Raw genomic sequence first — 16,065 nt, forward strand, 5'->3', positions numbered from 1 at the left:
CGGACCATAGTCTGAACATACATGGTAAACAATACATGGCATTACAAGAGAAGGCCATTGTAAGATAACACTTGTTATGGCATGTAATGACACGTAATTGGCCAAGATGACTAATACTGTAATATTGTTACCAGATGTATGTGTTGGAGTGTTAGGTGCAGTGTGATTCGCTATGTCAGTGAATATGTGGTCGCTGGCAGGGAACAGATTTGGTGTGGGACGCATCAATCTGACATGGGAGCACTTCTATGTAGCTCTGGACCAACAAATTACACTTGAGGTCTCTCCCATAATATATATGCACATTACACTCACACGGAATGCACATATGGTAAACGTAACATGCAGATTGCAAACATATCTGGTCCACATCACATATCTCAATGCTGTGTTGCCATGGTCTTAACATAAATGGCAAATGGAACACTGTCTTACAGGGAAAACACATGACATGGTACTGTGTATTTACTATTGCATACAATTTGGGTAGATATGGGGATGCTAATAATCGTATTTCCGTACCCTACATAAAGTGGCTATACCAAGCGTCTGTGTCCGAGCTAAAATTGGCCTTAACAGCAGACAGCTCTCATATCATTTCTCACTTTGCCTCTCTCGCATTGTACACAGTGTGCAACAAGGATCTGAGAAAGGGCTGCCTGAGGTACAGGAACCTCAGAAGCTCATCTCTCCTTATTTAGAATGTTGGTTGGCAGGTGGAAAACGTCCTCAAAGGTAATGGGCCAAAATGTCTGCCTCAGAATTACAACGCCCAAAATTCCAACTTTTATTTTCTCGACCCCCCTTACACCACATATATATGTGGGCGGTATAGGATATAATAGCAGGGTGGGGGGGCCTTGTGGGGGTCTCCCCCCCATATGTATGTAGTGTAAAGGGGGTTTAAAAAAAAGTCTGCATTTTCGGCAGTCGGAATTCTGGGGGTCGCAGTCATCACATAGATCCGTGTTCATGGCAGAGGCCAGAATCTCTGGTTCTTTTTCTATAGGGGTACCCCAGTTTCTCCCCAAGCCCCCAGTCCAACTCACACAGCGCACACGCCCAGCAGCTAATAATGAATTATTCCCTGTCAACCCCCTGCAATGGCAATTAAGACCTACTTGCACACAACTCGACCACATACGCATTCATGTAGGGGGTGCTGAAAGCCTGGCGTGTTAACCCCTTAACTGCTGGGCTGTCCGGCATGTCTATGCAAATAGGACAAGCATACTCGTCCTCACCACTTATTGAGGTCACCTAGAAACACGTTACACTTCTCTAGTCTTTACCATTAAGTAGATGGTTTCGGAAAGCATGTATTTCTGGTCTAGGAGACCAAGTGTTAAAACTAGGAGTGTCACCTTGTGGCAGTCACATTTCTGTTTCATCTTATGCCTTTATACTGCTAACGCACTTCTGATCATACCGATAGTATTTTGGTTACTGTGGATTGCTTTTGTGGTGCATTTATGTAAACAAGCTGTATATGCTGGTAACCCAATAAGCCCGAGCAACTCGTTATGCCGCCTTCCATGAATGCACACACGGGCCTCAAATTACAAGTCACCCCATCACTGCGCTCAGCAGGAGGGCAAACTTTTCAAATGACAGGTTGCAAGAAAGGAAAGTGCGTAGGCGGTTGTGTCCACAACACACAGTGAGCCCCAAGCCCAGCTGTTTAGTTTGCACTGGTTGCTTGGGTACAGTACCTGGTATAGTCAATCTGAATCATATGCCGAGTAATGATGGGGGGTACATGGCTGCATGCCCCAGGGACTCTGGGCTTCCTGGACAGGATATTTCCACTGTTGCAAATCATTGGTTTGGTCAACGATAGCCCAAGTCGAGAAACATGCTGACCCAGTGCGTGGATCTACATAGTCACCCTATATATTGGTGATACCCGTGACTCAGCACTTGTCACTTGTGGAACAACATCCAGCGTCGTAAAGAGTAGCGCAAAGTTGCTTTTATAGGCCATGTCCATAAATATCAAAATCATGTGGAAATTGATGATTTGTTTTTGCTTCTGGTTATATTTTTACTTTAAAGGCCACTCCGTTTACTTTTACTAGAGGCATGGAGCCGAAATGCATGTCATATTTTTAGTTTTGACGGTGCCTTCCTGCTCTTGATTCATAGCAATGTCTCCCTACAACTAATATCGGATACCTCCAATATTCACTTACCGGCACGCGCCACGTGCTACTGTTTAAGTATATAGTACTGATCTTGCATGGGCAGAATTGGAAACCATGTTGAGGGTATCCGCCTATTTTATATAGGACAGGGTCATTTGCTGAGCACTTCTCACTGTCTGACTTTCAGTTTTGCATTCCTAGCACACGTTTCATGTGCGTATAGAATTTCTCAGTTAATTATTCTATGAAAATTGTTTTAAGATCATAAAAAAAATCACTACCAACTGAAAAACATCAATGTTAACTGCTCATGAAATGTTCACCACCAACACTTCTTATTAGTATCTGTCGCTGCTGGCTATATTTTTGTAATTTTTGTATGCATGTAGTCATTCTATTTCAGGTTTAGCGCTTAATTGAGATGTAACACAAGTGTAGATGTCTCTGCTTCTTTCCCTAATTTTTTCACAGTTCAGAATGTGTATGTACATCTTATTTTGACAAAACACCAAACCACCTAATTTTGCAGACAGGAAATACTTGGTAAGTGTAGAGGAGTGGGTGGGCACATTATCCCTCGCTCCCGCCCCATCAACACTTTCATACTGGAACAGCAGGAGAAAGGAGATATGAGGGACTCTAGGTGTTATGCCCATACCTCATTCAGTGTATGACTGATACACTCAGACAACTGTACCAAATGTACCCTCGCACTAAAAGTGTGGAAGGATGTCGTATGGAAGGATGTCAGCACGCATCATTGGATATCACGGAGTGCTGAGTGGAATCTGACATGGGCAAAGTGATGTCATAAAGAAGATATATGAAGCCATGCTGAAACGATATGAAAATACTGAAGAGTGACGATTTAACTGAAGTAACAAGAGAAACATGTATGATACGATAAAGTAATCATGAATGCAAAAAAAGATAATGTAACTTGCTGACCAATAAGTGTAAATATGCAGTAACGCAAGGTAGAAAAGATATATATAAGCTTGCTGTAGACGAATATATAACGTGGCAAGGACGGCCATTATGGATGCCGACTCATGTAAATATTCAATTCAACTACCTCAGAAGCCGATCAGGGTTGGAGTGTCAGGAGATGCTGGAAAAACAGCTTCATGTGCAAAACAAGAGTCGTTGATGTTGGCTTGAGATCAAGGAGGCTATTTTTAAGGGATAGCTGCAAAGTACAAAGGGAGGCATACGGCTAAGTCATGGATGTGACACATATTTCTCTAAGATTAAGGAAGAAGAAAATATCTGCAAGAGCACAGTAGGGACAATTAAAATTTTATAAAGTCTATGCAAGATAGAGTGAGCAAGTCTCTACAGGTTAAGAGGAGCAATGACACCCAGTATAATTAAATTAAATAGCAGTAAATAAGAGGCTGAAATTGACGCATTCGTGGTCTCTTCACATGTGACTCAGAAGTTGAAAACAAGGGCTATTCATTAAGCCCCGAATGAAGATAGTGATGTGCTTTCACTCCTTTGAATGTCCTAGAAGAAACAACCGGCTACAAGGTCAACTACAGATGAGAATGGTTGGCTCATGGACAAACTGATGACAGATGATGGAATAACTGGGAAAGTGGGGAGTAATCTGGCGTGATCCAAGCACCTGGGTTTCGGTTTCCTTACATGCTGCTAGCCGATTCGAAAGTCCAAGGTTGGGTGGGAATGGCAACCAATCAGTGGGTCTATAGGGCAACCTGCTATAAAATGTTGCTAGACCAATCGGCTGCCATTTTGTTTGCTATAATCAGTATTATACGTATGTAGAGGTAGTTCAAGGGTTGTCTTACAGATAAGAGACAGTCAATGAAGTACTAACCCATATACCTTCTACAAGTAGATATGTTCCCCATATCCAATCCCTCCCGCTGATAGGTTTTATGGTTTGCCACGTAGGATGACATCACAGATGACACATATTGGGGTAAAAGACCCCTGTGTAATCAAGTTTGTGTGTGCAAGCATCAGTCAGATGTCTGCCAGATGAGCCTGCTTTATTAAATTAAGAATAAAGTCGTTTTTATATCCCTTGAGTCTGTCCAGTTATTTGGTCTGAGATCTTTATTGGTAATTCTATCTAGTACAAGAGATGCTTCAAGTTGCTAGAACACATGTTGGTAGCAGTGCGGATGGTTCAGGTCTAATAGACCTAGGCTCAAATCCAGCTTCTCTGACTTTGGTTACTCCCGCCATTAACCTTGTAAGTGATTTCAACCCAGCATTCCACCTAAGTCAATGCCTAGCGTGTGATACACAGCTGTAACCCTTAATTATATATTTGTGTCTACAAGTTCTTTTATTTCTGAATGATGTACCCTTATATCACACCCCTCTCTTTGAATCCCCCGGGTCTCACTGAACCAAGAAGTAGGTTGTTTTGCAAAGTTGAAAGATTTATTTTATGGATTTGAACAAGATATATATATAACACGTTTATGAATTTGAACAATATCTAAATATCACACTATTAATATTCATACAATGATCAGCGTTGGGTGATATCACAACAATCAACAATCTCTTTAATCAGAATGAGTATGGATAAGAAAATAATGCAGCATAGAATATTACTTGGTATGGATAGGAAAACAATGTAGCATAAAATAATACTTGATATGGGTTCAATCAAATGCAGTGTTACTCTTTCCCCCTGATACTACTCAATCCCCCCTAATATGCAAGATGAAGATGGAAGGAGAGAATACAGGTTTCAGGAATAAACACTCAACCAATACAGTTTCAATCCCAGTTCCCCCAGCAAGCAGAGAGAAACAGGAATGATTTCAAAACAGGTCAAATGCTTTTAAATGTGGATTGTAATGAATGGGAAAAACACTGAAAATGGATTTAATTCTCTAAATTGGATTCAAAACTAGTGGGAGCCACTTTGGATAGTTTCAGGTAAACACTCGCAATGATGATTGAATAACTAACAGATTGGAAACTGAATTCTGAGGTCAGATGCAAAGAATAGCTATTTTACACGTGTTGAAATTGAGCCAAATGCAAATCCGCGGCAAACCTTTCAGCGCGCAAGAAACATGATTGCAGCAAAACTATAAGATGTTGGGGTTGTTTGAAAGCTGAGGATATTAGCTTCAATCTGACATTTAAATTCCGTTTCTAGCATGTATGGTTCAGAAGTTATGAAGGTTTTAGTAAAGGTCAATTTTTCTCAAAAAGAGTCAAGATTTTCAAATGAAAGATGTGCTTTTGAATCTACAAACAGATTTTCTTTACACTTAAGGAGGCTATGAAGATGCAAGATACCCAACGGGACAGCCACCAGAACAGCGGCGCCTCTGCTCTGACTTTTGCCCGCCAAGACACTTGTCTTTCTTCAGCAAATATATTAGCGCAAAGATGAATTCATCACTACAATTAACAATGGACTATATGGATGAGGGAAAGATTCAGGAAAGACAAAAGAGATTCTAGAATGCAGCTATGGATATGCTAGAATGGTTTTGGATTGGATTACTTAAAGCTAAAAGATTGGCTATGGACAATTCTATGCTAGATACTCCCAACTATGGTTTGGAATAGGCCCGTCAAAGATCTGGTCAAAGGTTTTGGACTGGAATCTGCTAGCCCACCGGAAAGGATTCAGGCGCTGGTTCTGCACTCAGCACGGCACTTGGTCTCTGCACGGCCTCTGAACTGGATCTGACAGGTTGGTTCTGGGTTACAGCTATCTGGTTACAGCTCTGCTCTACTGGTTTGGATCTCTGGGTTCTGGCAAGAGTTCTTGGCAAGAATCAGAAACAGCACAGCCAGGCGGTTCAATTTTTGATGCGCCCCTTGGAAGTCTGGGGGTAAAATCAGGTTGCAAGATTTTTAAAGGCCAAGCTGAGAAAGGTTCAGCTTTGGAATTGGGCCTTCTGCTTTCAGAGTTCTGGAGTCTTGGATCTGGGTTCTCCTGCAGAGCGCTTCGCCAGTAAATCAGTTGATGGGTGAATGTGTATGTGTCTAGGTCCTAAACTGTCCCTATTTATGTATTTCCCAAAGGGGTGGGTGGGCTGAATTTACTAAGTCCACCCACTAGCAATCCGATTGGTCAGAGTATTTCCCCTCTCCTGATTTGAGAAGGAAATCTAGTGTCATAGTGATGCTGCAATTTACAATCCACGGAAAAACCTCCCCTTTGTTTCTACACAGAAAATCTATTTTTTCATATAAAACATATTTACAATATCACCAACTTGCTAATAATACATATTCACATCACAAATTTAATAGAGCACGTATCCGCCCGAGTCCCATCTTCTTGAGAGTTTTGGTTCAAAATTGACAATTTTTCGTGCTTTTGGTTGGTTACCCAGTGTCAGATCTGTACACATTTTTCCACATACATGCGCATGACATCTGGGCATAATCCTGTAAACATTCATAGTCCTAGCATTATCACAATTGCTACAACATCAACATTATGGTAGTCCGGTCTCTGAATATCGCACAGGGCTCAGAGTAGTTTCAAATTGTGAGCAGCACTTTCATATTAACAACCTATAAAATACAGATTTTTCCAAGTTTTACACAGTTTTCTATGAGTCTTTTTCCAAAAAGATATTTCCTTGGAGTTTAAGATTCACATATCTGTCTAGTCCCGCCTCCAAGGTTGGGCTGGGCCAAGAGCAACCTGGGCCTCTCTTCCTTTGGCAGTTGGTTTCTGTTGACACCCGAAATTGCATTTCCTTTCAGTCAAGGGAGTCTTTTGTCTCCACTCAGAGCAACAGGCCAAAATCTCCTCCCACCTCCATTAACAACTCAATGCCAGTTCCTGAGCAGAGAGCAAGAGGAAGATTTGTTTGTTTGGGAGAAGCTGCTGAATGTCTTTGAAGTCCAGTGTGTCTGACATTAGTTCACTTTTAAAACACTGTTTAAAATGGTCTTTTCTAAAATACAATTTACATTTTCAACAAATATACACACAGATCTCTTCATTCCAGTCTTTTTAAAACATAGAGATAGAATAGTAACAACCTATATGGCTTTTGATGGCAAGTCTCTTCTTTTCCACAATTTGATTTTAAGACACAAGTTTTAAGTAAATGACAGCTTGGACACAGGTGAGCGGCGGTACTGCGCCCATATCTGACATATTTTTCCCAGGCAAGCACCTTTTGAATGTGGATTTTTTTATGATGAAAGGTGCTTCTCCTGACATTGTGCTTATGGGGATTCCTTAAATAAGGTGATGGCGAACACCTCACAAGGATGTTGGATCTTCTCTGCTGTTTGGGAATCATGATTTTGCACTTTCAACAGCCAAGGAAAAACAGATTTTAAAGCACTTCTGGATTTTCCTGGCAATGCAGCATTGCCTTTTCAAGCAGTTCTATTTCACTCTGTGGGCAGCCCAATGATAGATTTTGGCAGTGTGGTCTCCTGTTTTACCACTGACATAGGCAAAAATAGATTTGGCAGCCTATTTTTCATATTTCCCTGCACACTTCTCAGAGATTTTTAGCGCATAGAGCTTTTTGGCAGCCATTCTGTTGTTTTTGATGAAAGCAGCACACTGATGTTGCGGGGCAGAGCCAAGTGGGTCAGAATATCCTACAAGCCCCCCCTTGCGATTTGGCGTTGTTCGTCCATCAATGGGAAGTCGCAAGACTGGGATGATCAGTCTCTTTTCTTTTGGTTCCAAAAATGGCAAAGTTCATCATCTTTTCCTTCATCTGGGGTGGATCGACCAGTTCTCCTCGTCCCGTCCTGATGTGAGTACGGAGCGATACCCCGGACCCCTTGGTCTCCATTGTTTCCAATTAACTATGGTTTCCAATTCTAGGATGACAAAGCAAAAACATATTTTTAGACATTTCCACACCACTATTGATGTAGTGGGGCGGACACATACATTTGACAAATAAAGACACATTTTTCTATTGTAATTTATGGACTATATATGGAATATTTTATAGTTGGAATTCTAGGGAGCTGGAGCGACCCCCTCTGGGGTTCCAGAAGACCTCTCCAGTTGCTGCAGAGGGTGCCTAGGATGGCAACACTTTAGTTGGTTAATATGGACCCACTTATCTTCCCCCTCTGCCAAACTGCCTTTGGGGATGCAGATTTTGTAGTTGACTGGTGAGATTTTATCTACAATTTGAAAAGGTCCCCTCAAGCTGGGCAAAAGTTTGCGCTGTTTGGCCTGGTTCCTTTGGAAATTGTATAAGTAGACCCGGTCTCCTACATTGTATTCTTTTCTAGTAGTCTTTAAGTCACAGTGTGTCTTCATGCTGTCTGCAGATCTCTCTAGATTTCGCTGAGCATAGGCAAAAGCATATTGAAGGTGTTTTCTTAGATTTTCAACATACTCATGAGTTGTGGAGGCATTGATAAATGTCTGCTCTTGGGTTCTGTAGAGCAGATGCTGGGGAAGCACCATCCTGTGTCCAGTCATCAGCTCAAACGGTGACATTTTAGTTGCAGATGAGGGGGTAGATCTGATGGCCATTAGGACAAGCGGTAATCGAATATCCCAACTTGGTCCAGAATCTGCCACAAACATTTTTAATATGCTCACAATTGTTTTGTTGTATCTCTCTACTGCACCACTAGAGGCTCGCCGGTAAGCAATGTGTAGCTTCCTTTTGACCCCAAGTATCTCCCACATCTTTGTCATTACTTCGCTACTGAAGTGGCTACCTCGGTCGGACTCAATCCTTTGGGGTCGTCCAAAACGCAAAAAGATGTGGTTGATCATCAGGGCAGCTGCTGTTTCTGCCTTGCAATTTGGGGCCGGGAGACATTCCACCCACTTAGTAAACAAGCATGTCACGGTCAACATGTACTTATTTCCCCTAGAGGAGCGAATCACGGGCCCAATATATTCGACTTGTAAATCTGACCAAGGCAGTGTCATCCCCCTCTTTTGGAGAAGTGCACAGTGTGTGAGGGATGTTGGCTGAAATTGTGCACACACAAGACACCCCTTCAAATATTGGTTGAGGTCCTGCCCCATGTGTTGCCAGTATGCAACCTCTCTTAAGATTTCAAGTGTTGTATGAAACCCCCTATGACCGGCTGTGGCCGCATCATGGATGTGACTTAACATCAGGCTTCGGAATGAGGTAGGGACCACCCACTGATCATGGCCAGCTAGGGATTTCCTCACCAACAAACCGTCTTGGATTCGGAACATTTTTGGACATTTCATCAACACTCTGAGGTCCTCTTTCCCTATGTAATTGGTATCCGTCAGGGGGAAGTTCTCAGGGTCCTAAATGTGTTGATAGAACTTACCAATTATTGGATCCCCTTTTTGAGCCATAATCAAATCAGCAACTGGGGTCTCCTTGCTCCATTGTGCAGTTGAGAGTTCATTGTGAGCATTTGTCTGGGACCTAGTGATGGCAGTGACCTGGATTTCCCCCAACAGGGACTCGATCTCAAGTAGATCCCCTTGGATGGCTCTGGTTTTGGCCAGCTGATCAGCTAAGTCATTTCCAGTTTTGTCTGGTCCCTCTACTTTAGAATGACCTTTGATCTTTTTCCAGTAGATGGTCATCCCATTCGAGGTGACCAGATGATCAATGTTTTGTATTAATTTCCCATGTTTCAATGGTTTGTTATTAGCACATAACATGCCTCTGGTTTTCCAGTTAACCAGGTGCTCCATGAACCCGTTCCGTACATAATCCGAATCTGTGATTATGACCAGTTTGTGGAGTTGATGTTGGACAGCAGTGAGGATGGCTTGATGCACAGCCATCAACTCTGCCACTTGGCTACTTCGGGGACCAATCTTGTACCCAGGAGAGGGTTCTGGGGTCTCATTCACCCATGCATTCCCAACCTCGGCCACAAGTTATTTTTCCCCGTTGTCAACATGGTAAGAGCATCCATCCACATAGACGGTGGGCATTCCCTCACACTTGTCTTCTTCAAAAACTTTGTGTGGGGAATTGAGGTATGCCTCCATGTTGTCCTTGATTTTTAGACTTTCGCCCTCGAAACAGTTTTCTCTGGCACAATCATGCAAGTCAGCCAGACCTTGCGCGAGGGGACTCTTCTTGTTTTGGCCATATTTGACCTCCTCAGGAAAGCCTTGCATTGACAGAATCCAGAAAGTAATTCGGGAATTACTTACATTTCCGGCCCGGATTCTGTCACTTTGGAGATATTGCAGAGGCTGGTATGGAGTCTCCACTATGATGTGTTCCCCCTGGATAAACGGGCGTTAATTCTTCAATGCCCACACCGTTGCCAGGAGTGCCTTCTCACAATCGTTGAATTTCTCCTCCACAGAGGATAAAGGTTTACTCGCATAGGAGATTACTTTATTGACCTTTTCATGCTTTTGATATAATACTGCAGTCAAGCATGTATTTGATAACCTTGTCACCAAGAAGAACTCCTTGTTTTTGACAGGGTAAGCTAGGCAAGGCGCTTGTGAGAGGCTTCTTTTGAGCTGTTTTACTGCCTCGGCTTGTTCTGGACCCCACTCCCACTTGAGCCCCCTTCAAAAGATGAATCAGCGGTCTTGTGATCTCTCCATAGTCCTCAATGAACTTTCTACTGTAATTAGTCAGTCCAAGGATGCTTCTTAGTTCCCGCAGAGTTTTGGGTTCTTTCAATTTCTGGAGCGCTTCCACTTTCTTTTCCTGGGGACAGAGACCCTGAGGAGTAATCTCATGCCCCAAGAAATTTACACGGGTTCTACACCACTGTGCCTTTTGAAAGGAAAGTTTTGCTCCGGCAGCCCTCAACTATGTCAGAACATAACAGATCTCCGCTATGTGTTCCTCCACAGTTGAGCTTTTGATGAGAACATCATCTACATAGGCCAGGTTACACCTTTCACCAAAGTCGGGCATGGCCTTATGTAGAAAAATGTTGAATTAATTGCCAGAGTTGATGTATCCGAAGGGAGTCCGGGTCCATGTGTACTGCTGCCCCCCAAAGGTAAAGGCCAGCTTGTATTGGTCCTCCCTACTGACAGGTACAGTCCAGTATCTATTGGTCAGGTCTATTGCAGTAAATACCTACGACCCCTGGATCTGGCCAGCCCTTGGTCAATGTAGGGAAGAGGCCATCGGGAAGTATGGACCCGTTTGTTGAGCTCCCTATGATTGGCGCAGAGTCCCCACTGGCCGTTTGGCTTCAATATCCCCAGCACCGGATTATTGAAGGTGCTGTGGACTGGACGGATCATCCCACGGGACTCAAGGTTCTTAATTATTTCAGTAAGGGACTCCATTTATGCGAGAGGCATGCGATATTGCTTCACAAACACTGGAGTCATGCCAGGGTCTCTGGGAATTGTTGTTTTGTGGATGTCGGTGCGACCACAGTCATATGAGTCCACCACAAAGAGATCTTGAAAATCCAAGAAAACTTGTTTCATCTTTTGCTTCTGCTCCAGAGTCTAACAGGCATCAGCTAGGTTGACTCTCTCTTCAACCATCTGCCTGAAGCCTGGAAAGACTTCTGGTTTTGCTATCTTAGCGGCCTCCTCCAGCTGGGTGGAGAAGTCCCTGGTCAAAGTGCTAATTTGGACTGGTGGCTTCAGGTGGGGAAGGCAGCCCTCATGGACCTGGAAAATCACCTCATCCCTCCTGAAGTCACAGGTCACATCTACCTTACCATAAGGGCAGGAAGTGTACAGCAGGAAGTTCCCCCCATGCCAGGTAAAGATCCTGTCTGGTGTTGTGTTGTCATCACTATCACTGTCAAAACAGTCCTTGGGGATTGGTCCTAACAGTTCATTGCCTAAATCTATGGAAAAATGTTGGTCATCAACCGCCATTCCAATAATGGTGCCTGCGGCTAGAGTGATACTCTTTAAGTCGCTGTTATCCACCTCTATTGGAATGGTGTCATGTTCTATATTTACTAGTGGTGTTGGGTTTACCCCCAACTCTTGCTGTTGGAAGTAAGCATTTAGATGAATATAGGCGTCAGGGTTTTTCAGTTTCTGTCCTCTTTTAACTTTCACTTACAGGGAGAATTGTCGGGTCCTTTCTGGGATGGTGACTTCCTCTCCAATCTGAATTTCAACTGCATAAGGCAGCAGTTGAGCTGACCTAAATGCTTTCTCTGGGTCATCAAAACCCATGGGATTATCTGCTAATCGGGACCAAGCTTTGGAGTTTATTAGGTCCAAACTAATGGCAAAGCGATTGAGAATGTCACTGCCTGAGTAAAAGGCGGCAGTGACGTCTCGCACGACCCAACAATTATGGACTATGCTCTTGTTGCCTATGGAGATTGTGAGCATACACCTGCTTGGCAGGAGATGTTTGGAATTGGGTGTTTCAAGATCCAGTTCCCATTTGTCTATCAGTTTAAATGTGGGAATGGCTGGATCCTTTGGGAGTTTGCGGAACATGGCTTCGCTGATGAAGCTCTTACCGTTGTTCACACACAGTCGGGCCAGAATAGAGTCCTTTCCTTCAGTTAACTGAACAGGGATGAACAACTGCTCTCCAATTTGCTGAATATCAGCCAGGCTTTGAGCTGATTTCTCATCTTTCTGGACCATAGGAGTAGGAATGTCTGATTGTGAATGTGTAAAGAATTTCAGAGTGTTTCCTTCCAGTGTGGAATGCCACCATAAACTGGAAGGAAGGTTGATTTTCAGAAATAGAGAGGACCCCCCCATCACCAGTTTGTTGTCCTACTGCTATTACTGTCACGTCTGGAATTTGGTGGTTCTGGAAGTGAAATTCTACCTGGTCAGATTTTTGTTCAACCATGTGGCAGGTGCCGTTTAAACTAACATTGGTTGACACTCGGTTTTAATTGTATGGGCCGGCTAGTCTGGGTCCAGAGGACCTTGTTTTCGCAATCTATTAGGGGTGACAACCTTCGCTGGAGGTCATCCCCTAGTAAACAAGGGGTGCCGTCTGGAGTCACAACTATGACCGGGTGTTTCACCTTGTGTCGCCCGATTTTAATGTCCAAATCCGCAGTCCCCTCGATGGGAAGTTCCTTCCCGTCAAAGTTCTGAAGTTGTCCAGGAAGAAGGGTCAGAGGAATTTGGTAATTCTCCCCCCTTCCTCAATTCAGTTTATCAAAGGCCTCTTTGGACAGAAGGGTAGCTTGGGATCCAGTGTCCACCAGTGCAAAAATTGTACCCTGCCCCTGTATTTGGACCGGGACATAGAATCTTCCCTCCTTCTCCGCAAGGGGGCACAGATAATGTACATTTTTGGACAACTGGTGGGTTAGTGTTCTATTTTTGGACACTGATAGAGAAGAGATTTGGACAGAATTCTGTGGGGAGTCTTGGGAATCTGAAAAGAAAAGGTGACAACTAGATATGAGAGAAGTTTTGGGTTCCCCTGGTTCCGGTGCTGGGCGCTCCCCTCCCCCATTTTGGAGGCAGTCACCAGGATGGGTTTGAACCAGCGGATTTTCATGTTGTTGTTTCTGGGGGTAGATGATGGGCGGCGCTAGCTCAGTCCCCACATCTCCCCAGTCTGGATTTGAATCCTTTGGGACCCATTTCTCTTTGGGAGGAGTTCCCCCATCTCTGAAGGGTAAGATCCTTTTCCCAAAATCCTCTGAGGATCCCTCTCCTTCACACTGGAAGATGTGTACCTCCTCCTCAAAATGGGTCTGTTTGGGTTCTTTGTTTCTCCTACCCCCCCTCTGCTCCTTGGGTGGCAGACATTCAGGGGAAGGAGATTTTGGTTCCAGTTCCTGGGTTTCAAGGGGTTTTTTACAAGTGGGGAAGGAGGCTTCCACCAAGGCTTTACACCCCCTTTCCCCTTGTGCCTCCTCCCTGGGAACTGGTGGGTTGTCTGGGTTCTGCCCCTGTCATTGCTCTGGAGCACCAGGTCAGGAATTTGGGGTATTCTGCTCCGGCATGCTCATCTGAGGGTTCTGTTGAGCCCTCAGCATGCGACCCAGATCCTGTGCCATGTTTTGGACCTGGCACTCTAGCTGTGACACCTGCTCAGGCTGTTAAGGGGTTCTCCTTTCTCCCCTATGCTGATCCCGGGAAGGGTAGCTATGCCTTCTCTGAAAATACCCTGGGTTTGGAAAATTTGAGTACCCCTCCACCCTTGGCCTCCCCTCTCCCGGATTAGGTTGTCTGGGCTCAGGAAATGGGGGAAAGAAGGATGGATGGTTTTGGGTTTGAAAGTTTGGCGGGTACCTGGGGAAAAAATTCTGTCCAGGATTTGGGGAATTTCTGCCCTCCTGGGGGAAGTGAGGAGGGAAGTTTGCTGGGTTAGCTGCTGTTCGTTGGATCCCCCCCTTGGGCTGGAGGAGTCCACACATAACCCAGGATGGGTCTGTTCCCCTTGAAGAGGGGGCTTATGTAGTCAGGGGAGTGAGGGATCCCATTTGTGGGACTACCTCCTTGGCTCCCTGTTTGTGACTGGCCCAAGGGCCTTCTGGGTTTGGGATTATTCTGCTGTGCAGGCAGGTTTTTAGGCCTTTATCTCCAAATCAAAAATGGGGGCAACCTTCACCTCTGCCACCTTAGCAGCAGCAGGGATGTTGGTTGTTTTGGGGCTTTTGGAATTATTTTTGTTTTCTATGGGCTTTTGCACCTCATAAATTTGTGTGGCCTGTTCAATGACCCAGTCTAGTGATCTTTTCCCATGAAAACCTCTCACTAGCTGGGTCATGATGTACTTGGGGAGAGCGTGGAAAAAAGTATTACATATTCTTTGCTGTCCGTGCGCACCATTCGGGTGGTCTGCGCAAAGGCACGCTTTAATTCCTGCACAAATTCTCGTGGGGCCTGATCCTCCCCACATTGCAAGTCTCCTGAGGATTTCTGTGCACAGAAAAATGCTTCAAGATGGCTGCCCTATAGGTGGACCATCTAGAATGATTTTGGTCCTCCAGCCCCGCAAAGAAGCTGGAGTATTCTGGTGAGAAGGTCCATTTCACATATTGAATACAGCTTTGGCTGTCCTTCAAATGGAAAGTTTCCATCATCTGCTCAAAAAGCTCTAAGTGCTCCCAAACAGAATACTTAGTGTTCTTATGATAGGGCGTGATGACACTCCTTATCACTTTGATTTGCTTTAATGGGTCCTTAAGCAAGGCCCTTTTTTGCCTTATTGGCCTTCTTGGTTCAGGTAACCCTGGTCCACTCCTCCTCTGACTCAGAGGCACTGCTCCCAGAGGTGCCCGTCTGGTCTTCTAGTCTCTCCCGGATTCTGTGAGCCTGGGAATGGCTGGCAGAATCTGGGTACCTAGTCTCCTGTGTCCTGGGGCGCTCAGAGGAGTCTTCTGATTCCTCCTTGCTCCCAGGATATGATGGGTACCCCCCACTGTCCTAGCTGGGCAGGGGTTTTCAGGATGCCCTTAGTGGGACTACTCTCATGGAGTTCCCCACTAAATTTCACAGTAATTGGGTACCCATACCCAGATGCCCGCCCATCCATTCCTGGGAGGTGCTGGTCTATGAGCCCCATATTTCAGATTAGATTGAAATCTGCCATCCCCGTGGCCCTTGGCTCATGTGCACCAGTGGACATGGGGGTGGCAGAGTTCAGGTATTGGAAGAGGTGAAGGCCTCTGGTACTAGAGTTCCTGAGGTTATGCTCAGGTGTTTCCCTTTCCCTGCAAACCTCATCTCTATCAGCCCCTGCTCCCTGTTGCCATGCAAGAACCTGAGCTTTCTGTTCCTCTATCAAGGCCTTGCTGGTTTCTTTCAATCGTTCTTGCATAGCTACCTGTCTGTGGAGCCTGCCATTGTTCTCACAGAGAGCCTCATTTTCTCTCTGTGCTTCCTGGGTTGTTTTTGAGTACTGGACCAGTCTTTGCTGCAGGAGGGTTACCTCCTGAGTCCTGTTCATACTGGCCTGGTCCTTCCTTGCTAGAGCCTCCTCCACCCTCCTGATGTGCTCTAACAAACTTTCATGCTCTTTTTGGAGGTCACCCAGTCCCTGAAGGGCCAGGTGATTTTCTTCTACTTTCTCTTTTA

The 16,065-nt window shown here is 44.7% G+C and overlaps 1 protein-coding gene across 2 annotated transcripts in view; it reads right to left on the reverse strand.

Annotated features, from left to right (window-relative positions):
- Nucleotides 1-7,637: 7,637 nt before the first annotated feature.
- TAF1B (TATA-box binding protein associated factor, RNA polymerase I subunit B) overlaps nucleotides 7,638-16,065 on the reverse strand; it is a 1,890,249-nt gene continuing 1,881,821 nt past the window's right edge. Inside the window, exon 16 of one of the 2 annotated variants that reach the window (XM_069605992.1) lies at nucleotides 7,638-7,955. In XM_069605992.1, the coding sequence (XP_069462093.1) occupies nucleotides 7,937-7,955 (19 nt within the window). In that variant the 3' untranslated portion in view covers nucleotides 7,638-7,936. The remainder of the gene's footprint in view (nucleotides 7,956-16,065) is intronic. The other variant, XM_069605991.1, reaches the window with a different exon arrangement.

Source organism: Ambystoma mexicanum, chromosome 4p (genome assembly GCF_040938575.1).
Source record: "Ambystoma mexicanum isolate Mex_15411 chromosome 4p, UKY_AmexF1_1, whole genome shotgun sequence".
Taxonomy (NCBI): domain Eukaryota; kingdom Metazoa; phylum Chordata; class Amphibia; order Caudata; family Ambystomatidae; genus Ambystoma; species Ambystoma mexicanum.